The 18,329-nt window shown below is 38.4% G+C and overlaps 1 protein-coding gene across 2 annotated transcripts; it reads right to left on the reverse strand.

The window, feature by feature from the left end:
- Positions 1 to 547: 547 nt before the first annotated feature.
- On the reverse strand, positions 548 to 10,789 carry paxbp1 (PAX3 and PAX7 binding protein 1). 2 transcript variants are annotated; one of them, XM_081615176.1, is made up of 18 exons: positions 10,357 to 10,789; positions 10,071 to 10,193; positions 9,650 to 9,850; positions 9,245 to 9,466; positions 9,055 to 9,155; positions 7,990 to 8,213; positions 7,566 to 7,755; positions 5,375 to 5,498; positions 4,665 to 4,767; positions 3,850 to 3,965; positions 3,546 to 3,745; positions 3,303 to 3,450; positions 3,093 to 3,214; positions 2,904 to 2,980; positions 2,748 to 2,814; positions 2,046 to 2,192; positions 1,364 to 1,522; positions 548 to 1,222 (listed from the first exon to the last, which is right to left on the reverse strand). In XM_081615176.1, the coding sequence occupies exons 1-18, from the start codon at positions 10,646 to 10,648 to the stop codon at positions 1,109 to 1,111; spliced, it is 2,730 nt and encodes a 909-aa protein (XP_081471302.1). In that variant the 5' UTR covers positions 10,649 to 10,789; the 3' UTR covers positions 548 to 1,108. The 2 variants fall into 2 exon arrangements, with proteins under 2 accessions (XP_081471302.1, XP_008425397.1); XM_008427175.3 differs by having other exon boundaries at positions 548 to 1,226; positions 1,368 to 1,522; positions 10,357 to 10,788.
- Positions 10,790 to 18,329: the final 7,540 nt, after the last annotated feature.

The following is an 18,329-nucleotide window of genomic DNA, read 5'->3' on the forward strand; positions in this document are numbered from 1 at the left end:
TTTGCAGAAAGGTAAACTGCTAGAATGACCAGACTGTTTTCTACAAACTTTAAAGTTTGTGGTAAAGATCAGTCGTACACAGAAACCACAAAAATGTCATGATTTGAAGGGTTTGCGTGAAAGAAGAGGTCAAAATCAAAACAGACCAATTTATGACTAGTTTCTTAAAACAGATGTTTTGAAGTAATTACAAAAAAAGTTTCTCTACAAAATGTTTCATACATACTCCAATTATTTTCCTAGTCATTTTAGGAGTAATTTGCTTTTATTTTGTGTTGAAAACTCACAAAAATGGCTAGGATAAAACTTTAATTTTACATTAAAAAACCCTGCATGTCTTTCAGCTCTGAAGAAAAATATGAAAAGCCAGAATAGATGGCCGGAAGAGGTTGGCTATATTAGCTGAAATGAGCAGAATTGTTTCTGATGTGTACTTGAATATAAAACGAATCCAAGTATGTCAGACGTTTTGAATTACTGGTATAAGTTTTGGTGCTGTTGTACCTTAGACCTATACTTTCCCTTTAGGGCAGGAAGACGGCAATCATTTACAATCTATACTTTATTCACAGGCAAAAACACAATAGAAATATAACTTACAAACTACCAGAGCATTTTGGATGTGATGGAGGTGCTTATGGTTTAGACTGGGGTAAAAAACAAAACAAAAACAAAAAAAGTTACAGAGCGCGAATAACTTTTACCTTTTCTCACAATCAGAGCAAATGGGTCCATAGAGTAAATGTTGGCAGTCAAAAACTCAAATGGTGGAGTTAAGACTTCAAAGATGGAATATTTTCAAAATTGTACTCAAGATGACACATTTTTACTCCTATTAAATTAAGGGTTTTAAATTTCTTTTCAAAGTGTACTTTCCGAGTTTGCAAGACAGAATTACATTTCGGCTTCGTGCCCATGGGCGTTCGAGAACGCTATACATTATTTACAATATTTACAAAAAGAGTCCTCTAATCCTGTAGGTGTAACAAGTGCCGAGTTTAAATTCACATGTGCAAATACACATTTTCCTAGATTCCCCCATCGTTGGCGTTAAAATGTCCAGAGCAACACAAAATGTAGAGGAAAAATAGTCTCTGGTTGTTTTCTGTTATTTCACTTCCATGAGCTGTTTAATGTCCTTAACGCCGTGCTCTTCTGCCACGGCGATGATGTGGTCCAGGGCGTTCACGCGTCCCAACATCCTCACCACTTCCCTTACTTGCTCCCTGATGGTAGGCATGGGATGTAAGAAATACATGTAAAACACAATATAACAACTACATTTTAACAAGGTATTTAGATGAAACAACAATAGAAGCTATTCCAATTGAGACAAACCGTCTTCAGTGTTATTTAGAGCTACTTGCCTAGTGGTGCGCCGCTCGTTATCAGACGCCCCCACACTGCTGCGGTGCAGTGTGTTGGCCAGGTGTGTGAGGTAGCGACACAGAGGCTCCAACTGGGGCAAGGTATGCTGGCCTTTCAGCCCAGAGAACCACTGGGCTGGCAAACACTCCATCACCTGAGAGGAGAACAGCAAATTATAACGCCGTGAATTATGTCACAGGGTTAAAAATAGAAAAAGCTCACTACCTAATTTGTCAAGAGCTTTTCAAATGTAACTAAATATCTTTAAAAAAATAAATCAAATTCAAACTGAAAAATGCATCTGTGCTCAATATGTGGTTTGTTTTGACATGCAATGCTTATCACATCGTTTCAATTAAGCTAAGAAAGAAACACAGTTTAAACTCTGCATAGCAGAAAAAGGATATTCCAAACGCAAATTATTTTCTTTATGTCTTTAGAGCAATATTTAGAGAAGAGACTTGCAATCTAATTTATTTATAAAGCACTATTTAGAGAAGAAAACATTTAGGCCATTTCACATTCACAGAATTTAGATTGTGTTAATGCATGTTTATACAACAATGGAAAAAACTCCACACCGGCTTCTCCCCTTCACATAATTGGAGGGACAGAAGACGGACAGAAAAAGACAACAAGTCCCAAACTTTTTTTTATTTTCCATCTGAATTTCTCACCTTCTGGCACTTCTGCACATTCTCCTCCCCGACATCTGTGCTCTGCAGCGCAGACAAGATGTATCTGTTAAGAGTGCTGTCCAAAGCCAGGTCCTTCAAACAGGAATAGGATAAGATGCCATCCCACTGAATGATGTTGCCCAGTAGCTATGCAAAGAGACAGAGCAAAAAAGTCAAACATTGTCCCAATGTTGTTCATAAAAAGTTCAGATTTTCTGAATGAAATCAATCCATCAAGTTTATTTGTATAGCACATTTCAGCAACATGGCAGTTCAAAGTGCTTTAAACCGTAAAAATGTAAAAAAAAAAACATCATAAACACATCATATAATCAGCAGCTGTGAAAACCAACAATAACATTTTATCAATTCAACAATACGCATAAAATTTGTTGGTCAATATTATATTTATTATGGTTAAAAAGCAACTCAATTGATTAGTGCAAGTTACTCTGCAGTACAGTACTACTGCCACTTGTTTTTGATAATTTTTCTTTCGACAAAAAAAAAAAAAAGGGCAATTTTGTATTTTTAAATAAAGTGCTTTTCAATACTAAAAATGTATTTATGCTTAGTCAGACAGAAATGATCAAATTTAATTCCATAATCACCCTGACAACATAGGAATTTATGAGTTAGTTTGTCTTAATCTGATTTAAGAAAATAAAAACGGCATAAAAATGCCAATATTTGCACAGATACCTTCACACAGGACCAGAACTGTCGCTGGTAGAACAAGTATGCGCTGCTGTTCTTATTGTCCATCACACTGCATAACAGAAAACAAGAGTTGCTTATGATGATTAGATCACCAAGAATTAAAACTAAGCTTCAAATTCTAACATTTCTCTGACGTACTTTTTAGGGTAAAGCGGAAGGAAGACATCCTCATCCAGAGTCCGTCTGGTTCGTAAGACTATTGTTTTCAAAAGCTCCTAGCAGACAAAAATAAGTTAGTTAGAATCATTTTATAACACTAAGCACATGTAGCTTAAATATTTTACGTGGCTGAAATAATTTGCATGGATCCATAAAAGCGTGCTCTACCTGTGTGTACTGGTTGTCTCCGTGCAGCACGGTCGGGTAACCTTCAGCGAGTCTGTGAATGAAGCTCACCAGCCTCGTTGTCTGACTGCTTGACAGCGGGTCCCACACTTGCTCTGCCAGCACTGCCACAAACAACACGACACATGTTGTACTCGTTTGGCCTCGGCAAACCAGTTTTAGTATCCCTTGCTGCTGCACAGGATTCACTACCTGATAGTTTGGAGAGAAGAACCTTCTCTACGATAGCAGGCAGCAAGCCGATATCCCCGTCGTCTTTTTCAAGCGTTCTGTGCTCCTCAAATCCATAAAACAGAAGCGACTCAAACCACAGCATGTACTCGAAGTTTGCACACGGCTCCTACATGAAAGTAAAAGAAATTAAAACAGAGCTCAGAATTAAGGGTCTGGTTTTCCATCACAAAATACCATTTGGATGAACAAATGTTTCTTTACCTCGAGGGGGTTCCACGTGATGAGCTGCATGCGAACTAAAGGGTTAAAGAGCTTGGGTAAGCAGAGGCCGATGTAAGCGTCTCTGTAGCAGTCGGGGTATTCCCTTCTCCAGACCTCAAAATGGGACTTGATGCAGTCAAGAGAATGAAAGTCCTCCACCGCATCCTCAAATATCTTTTTACTTTCTCCTTTGATGCGATCTGGATGGGACAAAGTGTGAGGGCTGTTCATTTCTCAAGCTTTTTGTTGGCATTTCAATGCTCTCTTAAATAATTGGTATTTTTCACAGTTTTGCAGAAATTACCTCTCTCCATGTTGAAGCTGGTGATATCCGTAGAGGTTTCCTCGTCATCAGAGGACAGGCCTTCTTTATGCTCAGCCCTTTTTCCATTCTGCTCTCTTGCTTGTCGCCGACGAGTTCTGGATCCACACACAGAAGTAAGAACTTTAAAATAAGTACCATAGTGACCAATTCTGCAATTTGAAATAAGTCAGTTTGACCTTCCAAAAATTTTAGAAACAATTTAACCTTCCTAAATAGATTTTTATATTTTCTAAAGTAAAAAAAAGCTTGCTTTAATATGTCTTCAGTTATGGGATATCTGTAATATAAAATATTGCAAACTCATAGTTTTACAAAAGGAAAAAACGTGTCTACAACATTCCTGAGCAAAATTTGGATGGGGTAGAATTAATGCAAATGTTCTTTTCCAGTGAATGGTTTACTCCCAATTGGTTTGCTCTAACTGATCAAATACTATATTCCAAAAAAAAAAAACGAAATCTGAAAGTTATAAAGTTGCTGTTTAGCGTTTCAGAAGATAGCTACAATTTAAATTACTAAGCGAGAACTATGCATTCAATTTATTTTCCTTGTGGCTTATTATTTTTTATTTTCTCAACTGAATTCTCATTCTACCTTACGCCTGAAAGAGCAGAAGAGAAAAAAAAATGAAGGGAAAAGCAAATTATTGTCTCTATTAGTTTGATTCTTCCTCAATATAACCCTCTGAAAAATTACCCCCTCCGGTGGCTCTGGGGAGTATTGCAATCTTGGATGTTTTTAAAGTTGAAACCAGCTTCACACCCTGAGGAAGCTAAAGAATGAAGTCGTCCTACCTTCTTGCTTCTCTTTCAGCTATCCTCCTCTGCCGACTGTTCTCTTGGTATGCAGCACGGTCTCGACCGAATGAGTCCAGACTGGGCGCCATGACAGCTTTATCTGAAATAAAACAGGGTGAATGTTAAAGCCTGAACTGAATAGTGGAAAAAAAAACCCTTGAACTTTTTCCTATTTTGGGATGTAACCATAACAAGATAAGCTACATGTGTCGAGAATAAAAATGTTAATGCATGATAAAAGTATTAGCCTGGTCATTTTAACTTACAAAGCAAACTAAAATACGTGACCCTTCCAATTCTTTCAGTATATGCAGCAATAAGCTCAATCTGTCAAAAACTGTGTAACATTTCTTAAAACTTACCGTGCTGCAACTGCAGACATGTTACAGAACATTATGTTACCCTGTTAATCAGAAACCAATGTTGTTTGACATCTTTTATTTTGTTGCTCTTTACTTGAGGCAAGTTAAAACATCCAGCTGCAAAAGTCAGCAACTCAGAAAGGTCTTTTCCCATCGTCATACATACTCAATCACACAAATCATCAATCACATAACTTTAATCATATTCCCAAGAATACTGCAATGTGTGCAGAATGGAGCAGGAATGTGAAAAACACACACACACGCGCAAGCATACATTCAGATATAAGGGAAACTAACGAGGCCGTTTCAAATAAATCATAAAAACCTTCAAGATGGACTGACTTGAAAGGCTTGCAAACTCCGACGATTCATCTTTAATATCATCCTGTCTTCTCTGGACAAGCCGTGCAGCCCGTTGCCTTAGTAACTGGTGCATGGCAGCCTCCAGCTCCAGGACAGCAGGCACCTGAAAGATATGATGCTTTCTGTGACCTCTGACCCAGCAAAGGTGGGACTCCGAGTCAGAGGGGCTTCTTTGGTCGGACAACTTAAAAGACACATGATGGACAAAACACTGCTGGGGGAAAAAAGATCCTTGGAGTAAAAAACAAACAAAAAAAAATAATAATAATTTATTCTTAGAGCTGACTCCATCATGTTAACCTTGAATGTTGTAGACTGAAGTTGAGACAAGAGTGAAATGCAGAAGATACAGAAAGCATACCATTCCATTACAAACATTATATACTAAATGAGAAGAAACAGAACATGGTTTCAGATCCATTCATCAAAATCTTCTGTACACTATGAGCTGAAATCTGGTGCTGCAAGGTCAAGATTAAATGATTCTGTCTGGACATGCATGTTGCTGTAAATATATTAGAGATGCACCAATCAGAAAGCTGCGGCAGATTTTTGTTCTCTGGCCTTTGTAAATTGTAAATTTTGACCAATTCTGACTTCTCCCTCAGACCTTCATATCACAAGCAGCCATTAAAATTTTACATCATGGGCTGAGACAACATCATGGCGTGTTAAGAGAGCAGTTGCTGAAAAACAAGCTTTACTATTATTTAAGAAAGGACTAAATGTTTAGAGTTGAAATAATTAATTTTCTTTAGCATCTTAAATTAGCTGTTAATGCAATTAGCGTTACAAAAGATGCACTTATTTGAATTCCCTAGAAAATATTGACTAACCTAAGATTCTCAAAAGGTCACCAAACTTATCAAATCATGTACATTTAAAAATAGAAAAAAGTGATTATCTCAAAAGGTTAAAACTGAGCCTGTACTCCTTTCAGCCTTGCTGTTGTCTGCTGAAAATGTCACTCTCTTGAAACCTGAATAAACCAGATTTGTTTTGAAGATAAGTAGAAGACATTCATTTTAAATGGATTCTTAAACCTTTGGGTATCCTCTGACAATTTTGAAAACCTCACATGCTTTGAACCAAATTCGCTCAGAACCAAGATTCAAAATGAAGAGTGTTGCCGTCAATGCACCTGGCTCTTAAGTACCGTATTTTCCGCACTATAAGGCGCACCTAAAAACCTTCAATTTCCTCAAACGCCGACAGTGCGCCTTATATATGGACCAATATTGAGCCACAACAGGTCTAGCAACTACGGTAAGCAGCCGCCGACTTCATTTTCGCCCGTAGAAGAAGTGCACGGTGCATGCTGGGATAGTTGTCAGAATGCTGGTTTGTTAATAAAGTTTGACTGACCTATCTACCTACCGACCTGATAATCAAGTCGTCTGCAGGTCATTTAGAACCACGTTCTCCACGAACATGCTGTGCGCGAACGGAGAAGGGTGACCATCGTCCGGCCACGCCCCGGCCCAGTCGCAGAAGGCTCTACTCGCAGGCTGGAGTCGGACTGTTATATTGATATTCACTTTAGTGCAGCTCCATCTAGTGGATGCATTACGTAACTCCAGCCTCTCCTGCAGCGTCTATTCTATGCGCCTTATATATGAAAAAAGTTTTAAAATAGGCCATTCATTGAAGGTGCACCTTATAATCCGGTGCGCCTTATAGTGCAGAAAATACGGTACATATACATGATGCAATAAATGACTGGAAAAAGATTTGTGAGTTTCTAACTAGACAGTTAGAAACTCACAAATCTAACTGTGACCTGAATATGACCTGACATATTTTGCCTCGTGGCCATTTCACGTGTAGGGTCAGGGACAGGTAAGCTGGAAACCATATAAATCCAGTCAACAGACAATTTCTCTGTTCATCTCTAAAATTTACAAAGATTTATCTTGAATGCATGAGATATTTTCATTTTATTCTACAAATCTGCACTCATCTTTATTTTTTTCCTGATATGAATGAGCAGACATTCCCCAATTCACTACATTCTACTGTATAAGAAAAATACTTTTTTTCCATGCTGCATGTGGATTACAATGGAATTTATTTTTAAGACTTCATCTGTTTAAAATTCACATAAAAGTTCCCAGATTACAGACACAAAACAGCAAGCAGCTTATCAAACTGCAGATAAATTCTCCCTTACCTTTTCACTGAAACACTCAAGCAAGTCTCCAACATACCCTCGCATCTCTTGCAAGAATTTATATCGATCTGCATTATCATTGGATGAACCCTCAAGCTGCAGGATGGTGCTCTCAGAGGCTTCTAGCTCATCTCTGATCTGTTCGTAGCGTTTGATGTTCGCGTTGTGGCCTGCATGCATTTGGGCAAGCCTAAAGACACATGAAATACAGGGGGAAAGAAGAGTTAAGGGTGAGTAAGACAGGGAGAGAGAGACAGTCAAAAAGAGACCAATCTAAACTCATAGTGGAGACATATTTTTTGCCTCGTGGCCATTTCACGTGAAGACAGCTTTGCTGGGTCATCAGGACCAACGCACATTGAGAGGGCAGCGGGTGAGGTGAGCACTGATATTAGACGTTGTGTCAAACTCTTGCAGAACCTACCTATCCTGCAGGCGCTTCTTTACCAGATCAATGGACACGGGGGTTAGATCACAAATAGGGGCCCCATAGCGAACAGAACCATTGTCAGAGAGGCTGGGTATCTTTCCAGGCTGTGGAGCCACTGAACTGTAGGTGAAAGGCATACTGTAGGAGGAGCCGTAGGGCTGAGTCTCATAGCTGTTTTGGTAGTAGGCTGTGTTGTCCTCTGGCTGACTGCTTTGAACCTGACCAACAAAAATAAAACATAAGCTTGATTAATATCACTGCTAAATTAAAAAGCAACAACAGATTAAAAAAAACAACGACGTCGCAATGGTTCATACACACTTTTCATGCCGAGATACGTTTCCAGGAGTAAATTAGCTCGAAGTTCTCAGTTCACTTTTGGGTGATTTTTAAAGTACAAACACAAAAGTTCAAACAAAATTATTTCTATTGTGAGGCCAGGCTTTAAAAACAAAAACAGTAAAAACCAAGAAGGAAGCTTACAAGAAACATAAGAGAAGAAAGCACAAAACTAAAAGGAGAGAGGGGAAAATAAGTTGAGAAGAAGAAAGTTAGGGAAGAAAGCAAATGGAAAAGGGGAAAAAATGACAGAATGAAGCAAGAGAAAAAGAAAGAAGCTAGAAATGAAAAGATGCAGTAAAATAAGGAAGGTAAAAACGAAGAACAAAAAGAAGAAACAGAAAAAAGTAGAGAGGGAAAGGAGATGGGAAGGATAAGTTTAAAAATAGGATTATTTCCATACTTTTTAAAGCAGTGCAGAAATATTTCTACCAAATTTTACAATCAAAAATTTCCAAAACCAAAAGTTTCATCTTTCTATCACATCTTCCTCAGATCAGAAATTTGATTTCACAATAAGTATCTAACAAAGAAACAGACAAATTTTGTTTCTCTAATTGAGAACCATTTCACCTGTTAGTGGAGCGGGATAAAAAGCTCAAGAATTTAAGATAACAACCTCCTACCACTGCAACTCAAGATTTCCAAAACGACGCACATAATTTCAAAAACCCAACATGAAGTCAAAATACTTCACTGCATGTGAGAGATGCTGCTCACCTGGGGAATGCTGATTCCTTTCCTAATCTGTTCTTGCTCCCAACGGCTTACTTCCTCATCTTGACCTGTATCCAGTGCTTCGTCATCGCTACCCTCAATACCTGCACACATTTGGAGAGGACATCCATGTCAGCTGATAGCAGTAATACGGGCAAATGTATTTGCAAAATTCAACACTTCATGGCAGTACCTATCTCTTCAGCGATCTTCTGCCTCTGACTTTTGTTCTTGACACCACTGAAGCGGATCCTCTTCTCGTCTTCATCTTCGTCATCGCTGCAGTCCCTGTCCTCTTGTGTCATACGTTTCGTCGAAGGCTCGGCCTCCACCAGAGGAGCTTCCCCTCCGAGCTCTCTCGCTAGCTGCCGACGCTTCCTTGCAGCGTGGATGAATGCTGCATCAGGGATCTCTCCTGAGGGTAGAATCAGGAGTTATTAGGTCGTCAGCACCTGTGCACTTATACATGCGAATACGATAACATTTTTCAGGCTGTCAGTTAGTGAGGGACTTAACTTAAAAAATATGACAGCTAACTCCATGTGAACCAGCTAAACCAAAGAGTTTTGAAGAGAAGGTTTTGAAATAGGAAGAGTACCTGGCTTCAGGCTAGTGAGGGATGACAGTGTGTTGAATGATGATCCCACGTTCCTGCCCCTGGACAGTTGACCCCCTTGGGCTTTTGCTTCTTCGTTCTGTTCATCTCCACTCTCCACTTCCATCTCCTCCTCTCCGTGTTCACTGTTGCCTCTGCTGATAGCCTCCTCTTTCACAGTAAACACAGGCTGAGGGGGAGCGTCTGGGGAATACATGCGTCAAATGGTAATCTTAAAGGAAAAGCATGTTTTGACTGCACCATATTTATTACTACAGCAAATCTGTATATATTCCAACTTGCATTTGAACAGTCTGTGAAAGCAGAAACAATCTAGAGCCCAGGGGTACACAAGTACTGACGCGCTTCAATTTTTCTGCGTGATCTCGTGATGTTGCTGCAAATTAATAACAGCGGATCTCACCTGATTTGGTTTCCTGCTTGACATTTCCCGATTTCTGCAAATCTTCCTTGTATTCTTTCTTCAGCTGCTTGACTATCTTCTTGCTGTGGTTGGGTTTCTTCACTCGGAACACCTCGGATCCCTCTGTCACAATAACCAGACAGACAAGGATGAGAACAGTTTACAGGAAGGGAATTCATTAAAAAACGTGACTGCATAACCTAGTTTTGTGTTGTAGCTATATGAAAAAGGTTCAAAAGCGCTTCTGTGGCTAAGGTTGAGTGGTTAGCTACTTTAGCACTGTTACCTTCGTCATCGTCAAAACTCAGCAAACTGGCTTTAGTCGGAGGAACTACCACTGGAACTTCTTTGCACTTCTTTTCCTTCTTCACGGGTCTCATGGTGTTCAGGTTTGACAGAAAGCCGTTACTGAAACAGTTCTCCTCGCTGCTTGGAGCCCCGCTGGTCTCAATGAACGGGATTTCAACCACAGGCCCGAAAGAGGTGGGCGCAAAAGACTGCGGCTGGCTCTCCTCCAGCTCATCCTCGTCGGAGTCATTCCTCCGCCGCAAATTAGCTCGTTTTGCCCTTTTGAACATTATGTTAATCCCTTAAGGGAAAAAGCGCATAACGCAACAGCCGAACAATGCAAACAAAGCTTATAAAACAGATATATCAAATGCACACTGCATGGCGGCCATTTTCTGTCTGAGTACTCGCTCGTTTTTTCTTCATTGACAATAAAAGTGGAACACAGCTGGTCTTAGAGAGATGCTGCCACCAAGCGGCCGCAATTGTAATAGGCGCTTGATACAGACGCCCAACAAAAACTATGTTTCGATGTTTTACTTTGTAGAAAACCAACAGAAACAAATCAAAGGTATGACACAAACTAATTTATGCAGCAGAACACAAGGAGGGATAGTAAAGTATGCATTAGAAGACGATATTGCCCTGTTCATTTAATTTTTCAGATCAAACAGAGAAACAGTGAACTTTGCCTTTCAAATTCAAATACCTGCGTAAAAACTCCATTAAAATGATTTTACAGCTTCTATCTATAACTGCTAGGCAAATGTTCTTATATTTTCTGTGTTCTGAGATTTTTATCGAGATGTTTATTTAGTTTATTCATTTTGAATGGCATTTTATATGATTCATTCAAATGTGTCAATTATTCTGCACTTACAAGTGCTTTGAGACTTTAGGAAACTGTTAAACCTGGTTGAGTAACCTCATAGTTGGTCCAGGTTTTATGGAAATCAAACATTTGATCAAACAAACAAATGACAGTGTCTTGTAAATAAGTGAAAAGGTGTAGAACCATTTTCAGGTCAGCTGCCCAGCAGTGTTCAGCTGCCAGAGGGATTGCAATATATTATGTTGTGGTTTTCACTTACAGCAAACTCATTCCCAGCATGGTTTTTGGCAATTTATAGACAGAAATTTAAACTGTAAGATTAGTTTGATGGAAAATGTTGTGATTTTTTTTTTTTATCAAATGGCCTCCACTAAAGCTACTGCCCTAAGAAACCAACAAGGGCAAAAATTTGAAGTGAAAGTTACTAATAATATGTATTTGCATATATATGTTAATATATTTTGCTCCTCTAGCACGGATCATTAATGGGTTGACACAGGGCTTAGTGATGTTGATGCCTCGATAGTGAAAATAGTTTTGTAAATTAAAAGCACCATCAAAGACGTAGCTGGAGTAAAATGTTGATTAACAAGAAAATTTCCTTTTAGCCTTAATGATGATAATTGGTGATAAATAGCTTTCAATTAAAAATAGCATTTGAATTTTAATACCTCAGAGACCTTATTATTCCTTTCCATCTGCAAATCTAAAATATATTAATATTCTGTTGTAATGGAAGGACTGCAAAAACAGAAGAATCTATAATCTATACTGTTATGGAGTTTGCCAATAATACCTGTAGTTAGTGCTATAAAATTGGTTAAAAAATATTGACCCAGAACCTGGTGTTACCCTACATGAAATAAAATAAATGATTCATCATTGAAGACAAGCACAAGTGAGTAGCAAACAAAATGTCCTTGCTGAGGAAGTAACAGTAACAAATACACCACTGTGCACCACCACATAGATGACTTTTGGCTCTCTCAGACAGTTGCAATAAAAACAAAAAACAAAATTAAAGACAAAGAAAGAACAAGCTCATTATTTTAAATGTATTCACAAAGTGTTTGTGGAACATAGCCAACACATTAAGCACATTAGCAGTCATTTAAGGAGAAGAGGTCCACTGTCAATAATGATTCCTGGCCACACTGCACAGGGCAATTTAAGGAAATTTATTAAGCAGAAATGCATATTTTTGGACTATGGGAGAAGTCCAAAACCATGCACATACACACAAGGCAAAGATGTAAGTCCTTGCAGAAAGGTTGCAGACCAGGTTTTGAAACCAGGACCTTTTTGCTTAAATGTAATACTGTTAATAACTGTTTAACTGCATAGCTAAAGTCTAGCTTGAACTAACACTTAGCTGATCAAAGGCGAATGTCATCCCAAGTTAAATTAGTTTTCCCTGTATTGTGAGCTAAGTCATAAGTATTATCAGGTACATCATTTCTCATTTTATCTTGTGGGGGAGGTTTAGTAAAGTCTGATCCGGTTGTCGTAGAGTTCAAATAGCTGTTTTGTGTGTCTGATCTCAAACTCAACAAACGGGGTAACAATTTTTTTATCCAGCATTTTGTGTATGCAAACTAATATCAGTCACAGCAGCATATGTTAGTTACCCAGCAATTTTTAAAATGTGCTTTTGATTAAATCAGGTGCGGTTGAACTATACTCTTGAGTCTTTTCGAAAAGTATAATATAATGTGCTTGCACCAGTAATGTGTGTCTGAAACTGTTTGAAACAAAAGATGATGAAAGAAATGCAATTAAAATATTTAATATTTTAAATATTTATCCGATAACTTGCATACTTGGAAAAGTGGCACCAGTTTGGGTGTATTCTATAGCATTCAACTCTTTATTCTGGCAGACTGGCACCATTAGCTGTGCCTTGGCCTTGACCCCAAAGGAAAAAAAAAAAACATTTGTGTGAAGTGATGCTCTTTTGTATTTTAAACAAAACATGCAGTTAATCTAAAAACCACTTGGAGGCGCTGCACCCCTTTGCAAGCAGGAAAAAAATGTGTTTAATTTGTGGCCAAGGTATGCTCATAGTTCACTAAGGTACACCGAGGTATAAATGCTAATGAAATACAATGACATTTCCTGATCCAGTGAATCTGAATCAAGACAGAATGAATACAGATGACATCAATATTGTCTTCTCAAATGTTCATCACGTCGTTCCCCTTGTTTTTAACAAGAGGCTGTAACTTTGTATCAGATGAGTATTTGCATATGAAGGAATACAATTCCAAGTTTTGCTAGTTATATATCGCACACTGCTTACCTGCTCCTGAGAGCATGGGGTAACGCGATCAAAGAAAGAAAGAGCCTGCTTGTCTTCTTTACGGAGTGACAGGAATCATGTTAAATTGCTCCCAATGGATGCAGTAATTGTAAAAGCAAAGCTAGAGGAGCTGCACTTTCATTTGCAGCGACGGAACAAGCATCAGGGTTGAATAACCGTACTTATTAAATACCCACTTGGTGTCACAGGGGTAACAATGATAGAAAAGAGAAGAAAATAGATGTTCTAATGGAAATACAAGAGGATCACAACCTTCACCTTTCACAGAGGGTCTCAATTAATGCAAGCGTATGAACATTAGTTTAAACAAAATGAAGGCATAATTGAGCACTTTTCATCATGTCAGCAGTGTGTATGTTAGCTTTTCTTTTTCTAATGGCGTCAAGTATTTTGCACGTAGGTATTGACTCCCACTCACTGCGGCTATTACTGTGCTTTTGAAACCAGCGAACAACGCAGCATCACAAACGCAAGGGCAAAGCTGCAGAAATGCTGGGTAACTAATTATGCTTCTATCTAAAAAGGATCAAGATTCACTCAGGTAATTTTGGTTTAAGCTCTCTAAATCCCTTTTGCTTGCACAATGCATTATTTCTCCTTTTGTAGAAGAGAAATAATAAGGACACCTGCAGGATATGCTTGGCCATTCTCTGACATACTCATTACAATATGAACTCAAGTAAGTAATGCTTGGAAGTTTTTGGCAATTGTTCAGGGAGAGGGACAGGTAGATAAAAGGACAGGGAGCCGGTGAGGAACTGGGGTGATGTGCTCTATTTTTCTAGTTTTAGTGACAAAGTGAGCTGCTGCTGATTGACTTTTTAGGGAGACCTGTGAAGACACTGTTGCAGTAATCAATTCGACTAAAGACAAACAAATGGATGAGTTTCTCAAGATCTTGCTGGGACATTAGTCCTTTAATCCTGGAAATTTACTTCAGATAATAGAAGGCTGACTTTATAATTGTCTTTATGCGTTTCTGGAGGTTCTGGTGTGTGTGCATCACGACACCCAGACTGTGGGCCTGGTTAGCGGTTTCTAGCTGCAAAGGCTAAAGCTGTGTGCTGAATCTCATTCCTCTTTTGGTCTGTTTCTGTTCAGCTAAACAAAGTTATGGCAAATAAACAAACAAATAAATAAACACGGCAACTCCTTCCTAAATGTATTCATTAACTTGCAAAATGAAGTGCAAATTGCAAAAACTGTCTCAGAACAGAAAGAATCAAATATGACCAATGGACTCAAAGACAAGTGAGCCTCAAAATTAATATTCTGCTCAAAGTCTGATAAAACTTTGGGCTTTCTGGGCGTGTTTCATCTCTCACACAAGCTGTGGATCTCTACAGCTCCCCCAGAGTTACCATGGGGTGCTTCTCTTATTAATGCTCTCCTTGCAGTCTTTCTGCTTAGTCAGACAACATCTTGGTAAGTTTGCAACTTTGCCACGTTCTTTCCATTGTCAGATGATAAATCAATTGTCCTATGTGCAAAGCAACTCTCCAGGTGTGTTAACATCACAACATAGTATAATTCTCAAAATACTTGATTTTACATCATATTAATTGAGATTATATTTGAATCTGTGATGATTGATAAATTGAGTTTTTGTTTTTTAAGTCCATGACGATTTGTTGTATTTTCATTCCACCCCAAAGAACAGATCAAATGCATCATAACAACTAGGTTTGTCATGGCAGCAAATTTTGCTGGACAATAAATTGTTCCAGAAGTTATCATGATAAACAATAATATTCCTTAATGCGATCACATTCTCAAAGATCCGTAAATTTTAAATTCCAATGAAAATGAATTTTAGTGGATATTTTAGATATCCAAGAAATAAACAAAATAACAGAAACAACAAGTGAAATCAATAATGAAGTCACCATAAACAAATTCCCTTCAAGTTAAAGGATTAGTTCACAACACTGAACCAGACTGAAACTGTTTTTCATCCAGTCTTTGGACGAAATAGAGAGAGACGCAAGAAAAGCGTTAAATCATGCAAATGAGAATGAATGAGTTTGTTTTAATTAATCATGTGATTACTTGAAATATCTGGGCTACAGCAGCAGAAAACCTCACTGGTTGCAACTCATGTCAACTAAAAACAAGAAATTGATGTTGGATTTGGAAAACATTGGTTAGATGAGTCTTGACTTCAGCTGTAACATTCAGGTGGTGGTTCTGGGTTTGGCATGAACAACATTAAAAGTGTGTACTAAGTGTGTTGATGATGGGTAGAATTATACTAATGTGGAAGATATTGTCTTAGCAAGTTATTTTTTTTTAAATGGGGGTCCATTAAATCCAAGCAAAGCATAGCTAATATACCGGTGTATGAATGTGTTTCTACATGTTTTCTTTCACGTGCTTTTTATCTTACATTTTTTAACAACTTTTAAGGTACCAAGAAACTCTCCAGATGTTTTAATATTTATGCAGAGACATCAAAAACTCTACAGGCTACACACAAAACTTCACTGTAACTGATTTGTTTGTTTGAACACAAGCTGTTAGATCACAAATGAACCCAAGGGCTCAGACAAAGAAACACAGCATGCCACAGAGTGCACACGCCATCTCCAGTGCTATTTGTAGAGGTGTTTTGATCATCGAATAGTATAGCTCATTTTCTCATGCTGCTTGATGCATTTTATGTACATGTGACAGATGTTCTATTTGAGTGTGGCACTGGGAGTATTTGCATATTTCTTCTTGGCCTTCCTTGGCTGCTCTTGTCACAGAGCAGAGCTTACTGTGTCTGACAGCGTGAGTTGATTACGGCAGAGTTTGTCTTAAACGCTAACCCGCTATCATGAATACGCAGTGACCTCCAACTGCCTCCTTCATGCATTAGAATACAAGTTGACATTATGCATTTTATGCTTCTTTGCCACGCTCTTCCGCCATTCTCTTCAGCTGTCGCCCTTTCTTACCAACCTTACCCATTTCCTGAGCAATACAGTTGTTTTTTGGTGCTGCTCCATAAAACTGCAGATGGAAGTGATAAGCATAAACTTTAAAAAGAAGTACGAGGGGGAAAGTTCTGTGAAACTGCTGTGTAAGCAACATCACCATTCCTGTTCTCAAACCCTCCTCCCTCTCTTTCTTTCCTTCTCTTTCTTTCTTTCTTTCTTTCTTTCTTTCTTTCTTTCTTTCTTTCTTTCTTTCTTTCTTTCTTTCTTTCTTTCTTTCTTTCTTTCTTTCTTAGCCATCACTTAAGATAACATCAAAATGTGATCACACGGTGACTATCAGGACTTTTGCTCACATCCATGTTTGCCTGATTCCATTCACACACTCTAACTCCTTCAGAGTTTCATCTAATCTGCATTTGTATTTGATCTGGTAGAACTTTTCCTTTCCAGCAGCTTTTCTCCACCCGGCATCAAATTTCTGCTTAGGTTTTAAGAAAGACGACGCATCCTAATCTGTAACCTTTGACAAGGGAGAAACAGCAACCTCCTTACGAGACTCCGCAATGAGAAGTTCCTCCACAGCACCTGTGAGGGATGCAGACTGAGACTTAAAGTGGAAAAACAGTCTGGAGGAGATAAGGTACCTGATTAAAGTGAACACAGGGAGGAAATGATGATGTTTAAACTCACTTTGAAGCCTCAAACTGGTAAATAAATGATGTGCTCAAGAAGACTCAAGAAACGGCTGTGGTTCGTACACCTGCGGCACAATGCTTAAATATTCATTTCCTGTCAAAGTCACACACACACACACACACACATTTTAGGAATGTGCATGTAGCTTCTAGGAGTGAGTTAAAATTTTACAGAGGCAATATTGAACTAAAAAAGCTTTGGTGCACACAAGCTGCAGATGAGAAATGAGTAAAAGGAATCAAATGTGGGGTATATTTTACCTTCTAATTATCAATTCCATACATCTTTAAAATTCCCTCATCAGTGGACAGCATGCAGCAAAAGAAGCAAAAGCCCTCTGAGCTTTTATCAGCTCTCTTACATTTCTTTCATCCGTGCTATACCAGTAATGGCCCTGAGATTAGTGCCGGATGTGTTACCTAAACTTCTCATTTGGCAGGAAAGGAGGGTAAGAAGACTCTTTTTATTGATTTATTTACTCGTTTCAAAAAACGACTGCAGCTGAAAGAAAAGCTGGACAAAAATGCAATTCCTGTGAAAATGCAGTGTGAATATTTTTGGTGAAAACTGTATAATAACTTGAAGTCAATTGCAGAAATGTAAGAAATGAGCAAACTGCATATAGAAAAACTATTCAAGGGGAGTGAAAACTTTGTCAATGCAAAAATCCCCATTCTGAGACCATTTGAAATTGCTGCACAACATTGCTTTCAAACCTATGCTGTAAGGTCACTACGGAGCCCTCTAGGGGACATAGGGAAAAAACCTGTCTTTTGCGTTACCTCGCGAAACGTTTGCATTTCCCCACAATACTTTGCGTTACCTTGCAACATGCTTACTGCAATATTTGCTGGTCTATTTTGTCCACTGTCACAAATGTCAATTTAAAATTTCTAATGCATACACATATAAGGAGCCTCAGTGTTTATTCTCAACTCTTTGGTACAAAAGACTGATTGAAAATCGATTTATTCACTGCATGTCTGTTGTGTAAGGTTGTGAAAGAACTGCACATGAAAACATCTCTTTAAACCATTCAGACCAACATAAAAGAGACAGAATCAAAACTGTCAGATGATTTATTACACCGCGATAATAACTCAGAAATAGTCCAAATAGTTAGGATGTATTTTACCTTCTTTCTTACTTACGGAAAGTTTCTGTTTATGTCATAGGTTTGTGGTGCATTTCTATCCTAAAGA

This window comes from Poecilia reticulata, chromosome 14 (genome assembly GCF_904066995.2).
Source record: "Poecilia reticulata chromosome 14, P_reticulata-male-v2, whole genome shotgun sequence".
Lineage (NCBI taxonomy): Eukaryota > Metazoa > Chordata > Actinopteri > Cyprinodontiformes > Poeciliidae > Poecilia > Poecilia reticulata.

Bases quoted from the DNA above. Each gene is read 5' to 3' on its own strand.
- paxbp1 (XM_081615176.1), bottom strand. From the start codon at position 10,648: ATGTTCAAAAGGGCAAAACGAGCTAATTTGCGGCGGAGGAATGACTCC. The intron at 9,156-9,244 runs GTACTGCCATGA...AAATGTGTGCAG, and splicing joins GAAGATCGCTGAAGAGATAG to GTATTGAGGGTAGCGATGAC. The intron at 1,223-1,363 runs GTAGCTCTAAAT...ACCATCAGGGAG, and splicing joins AGCGGCGCACCACTAGGCAA to CAAGTAAGGGAAGTGGTGAG.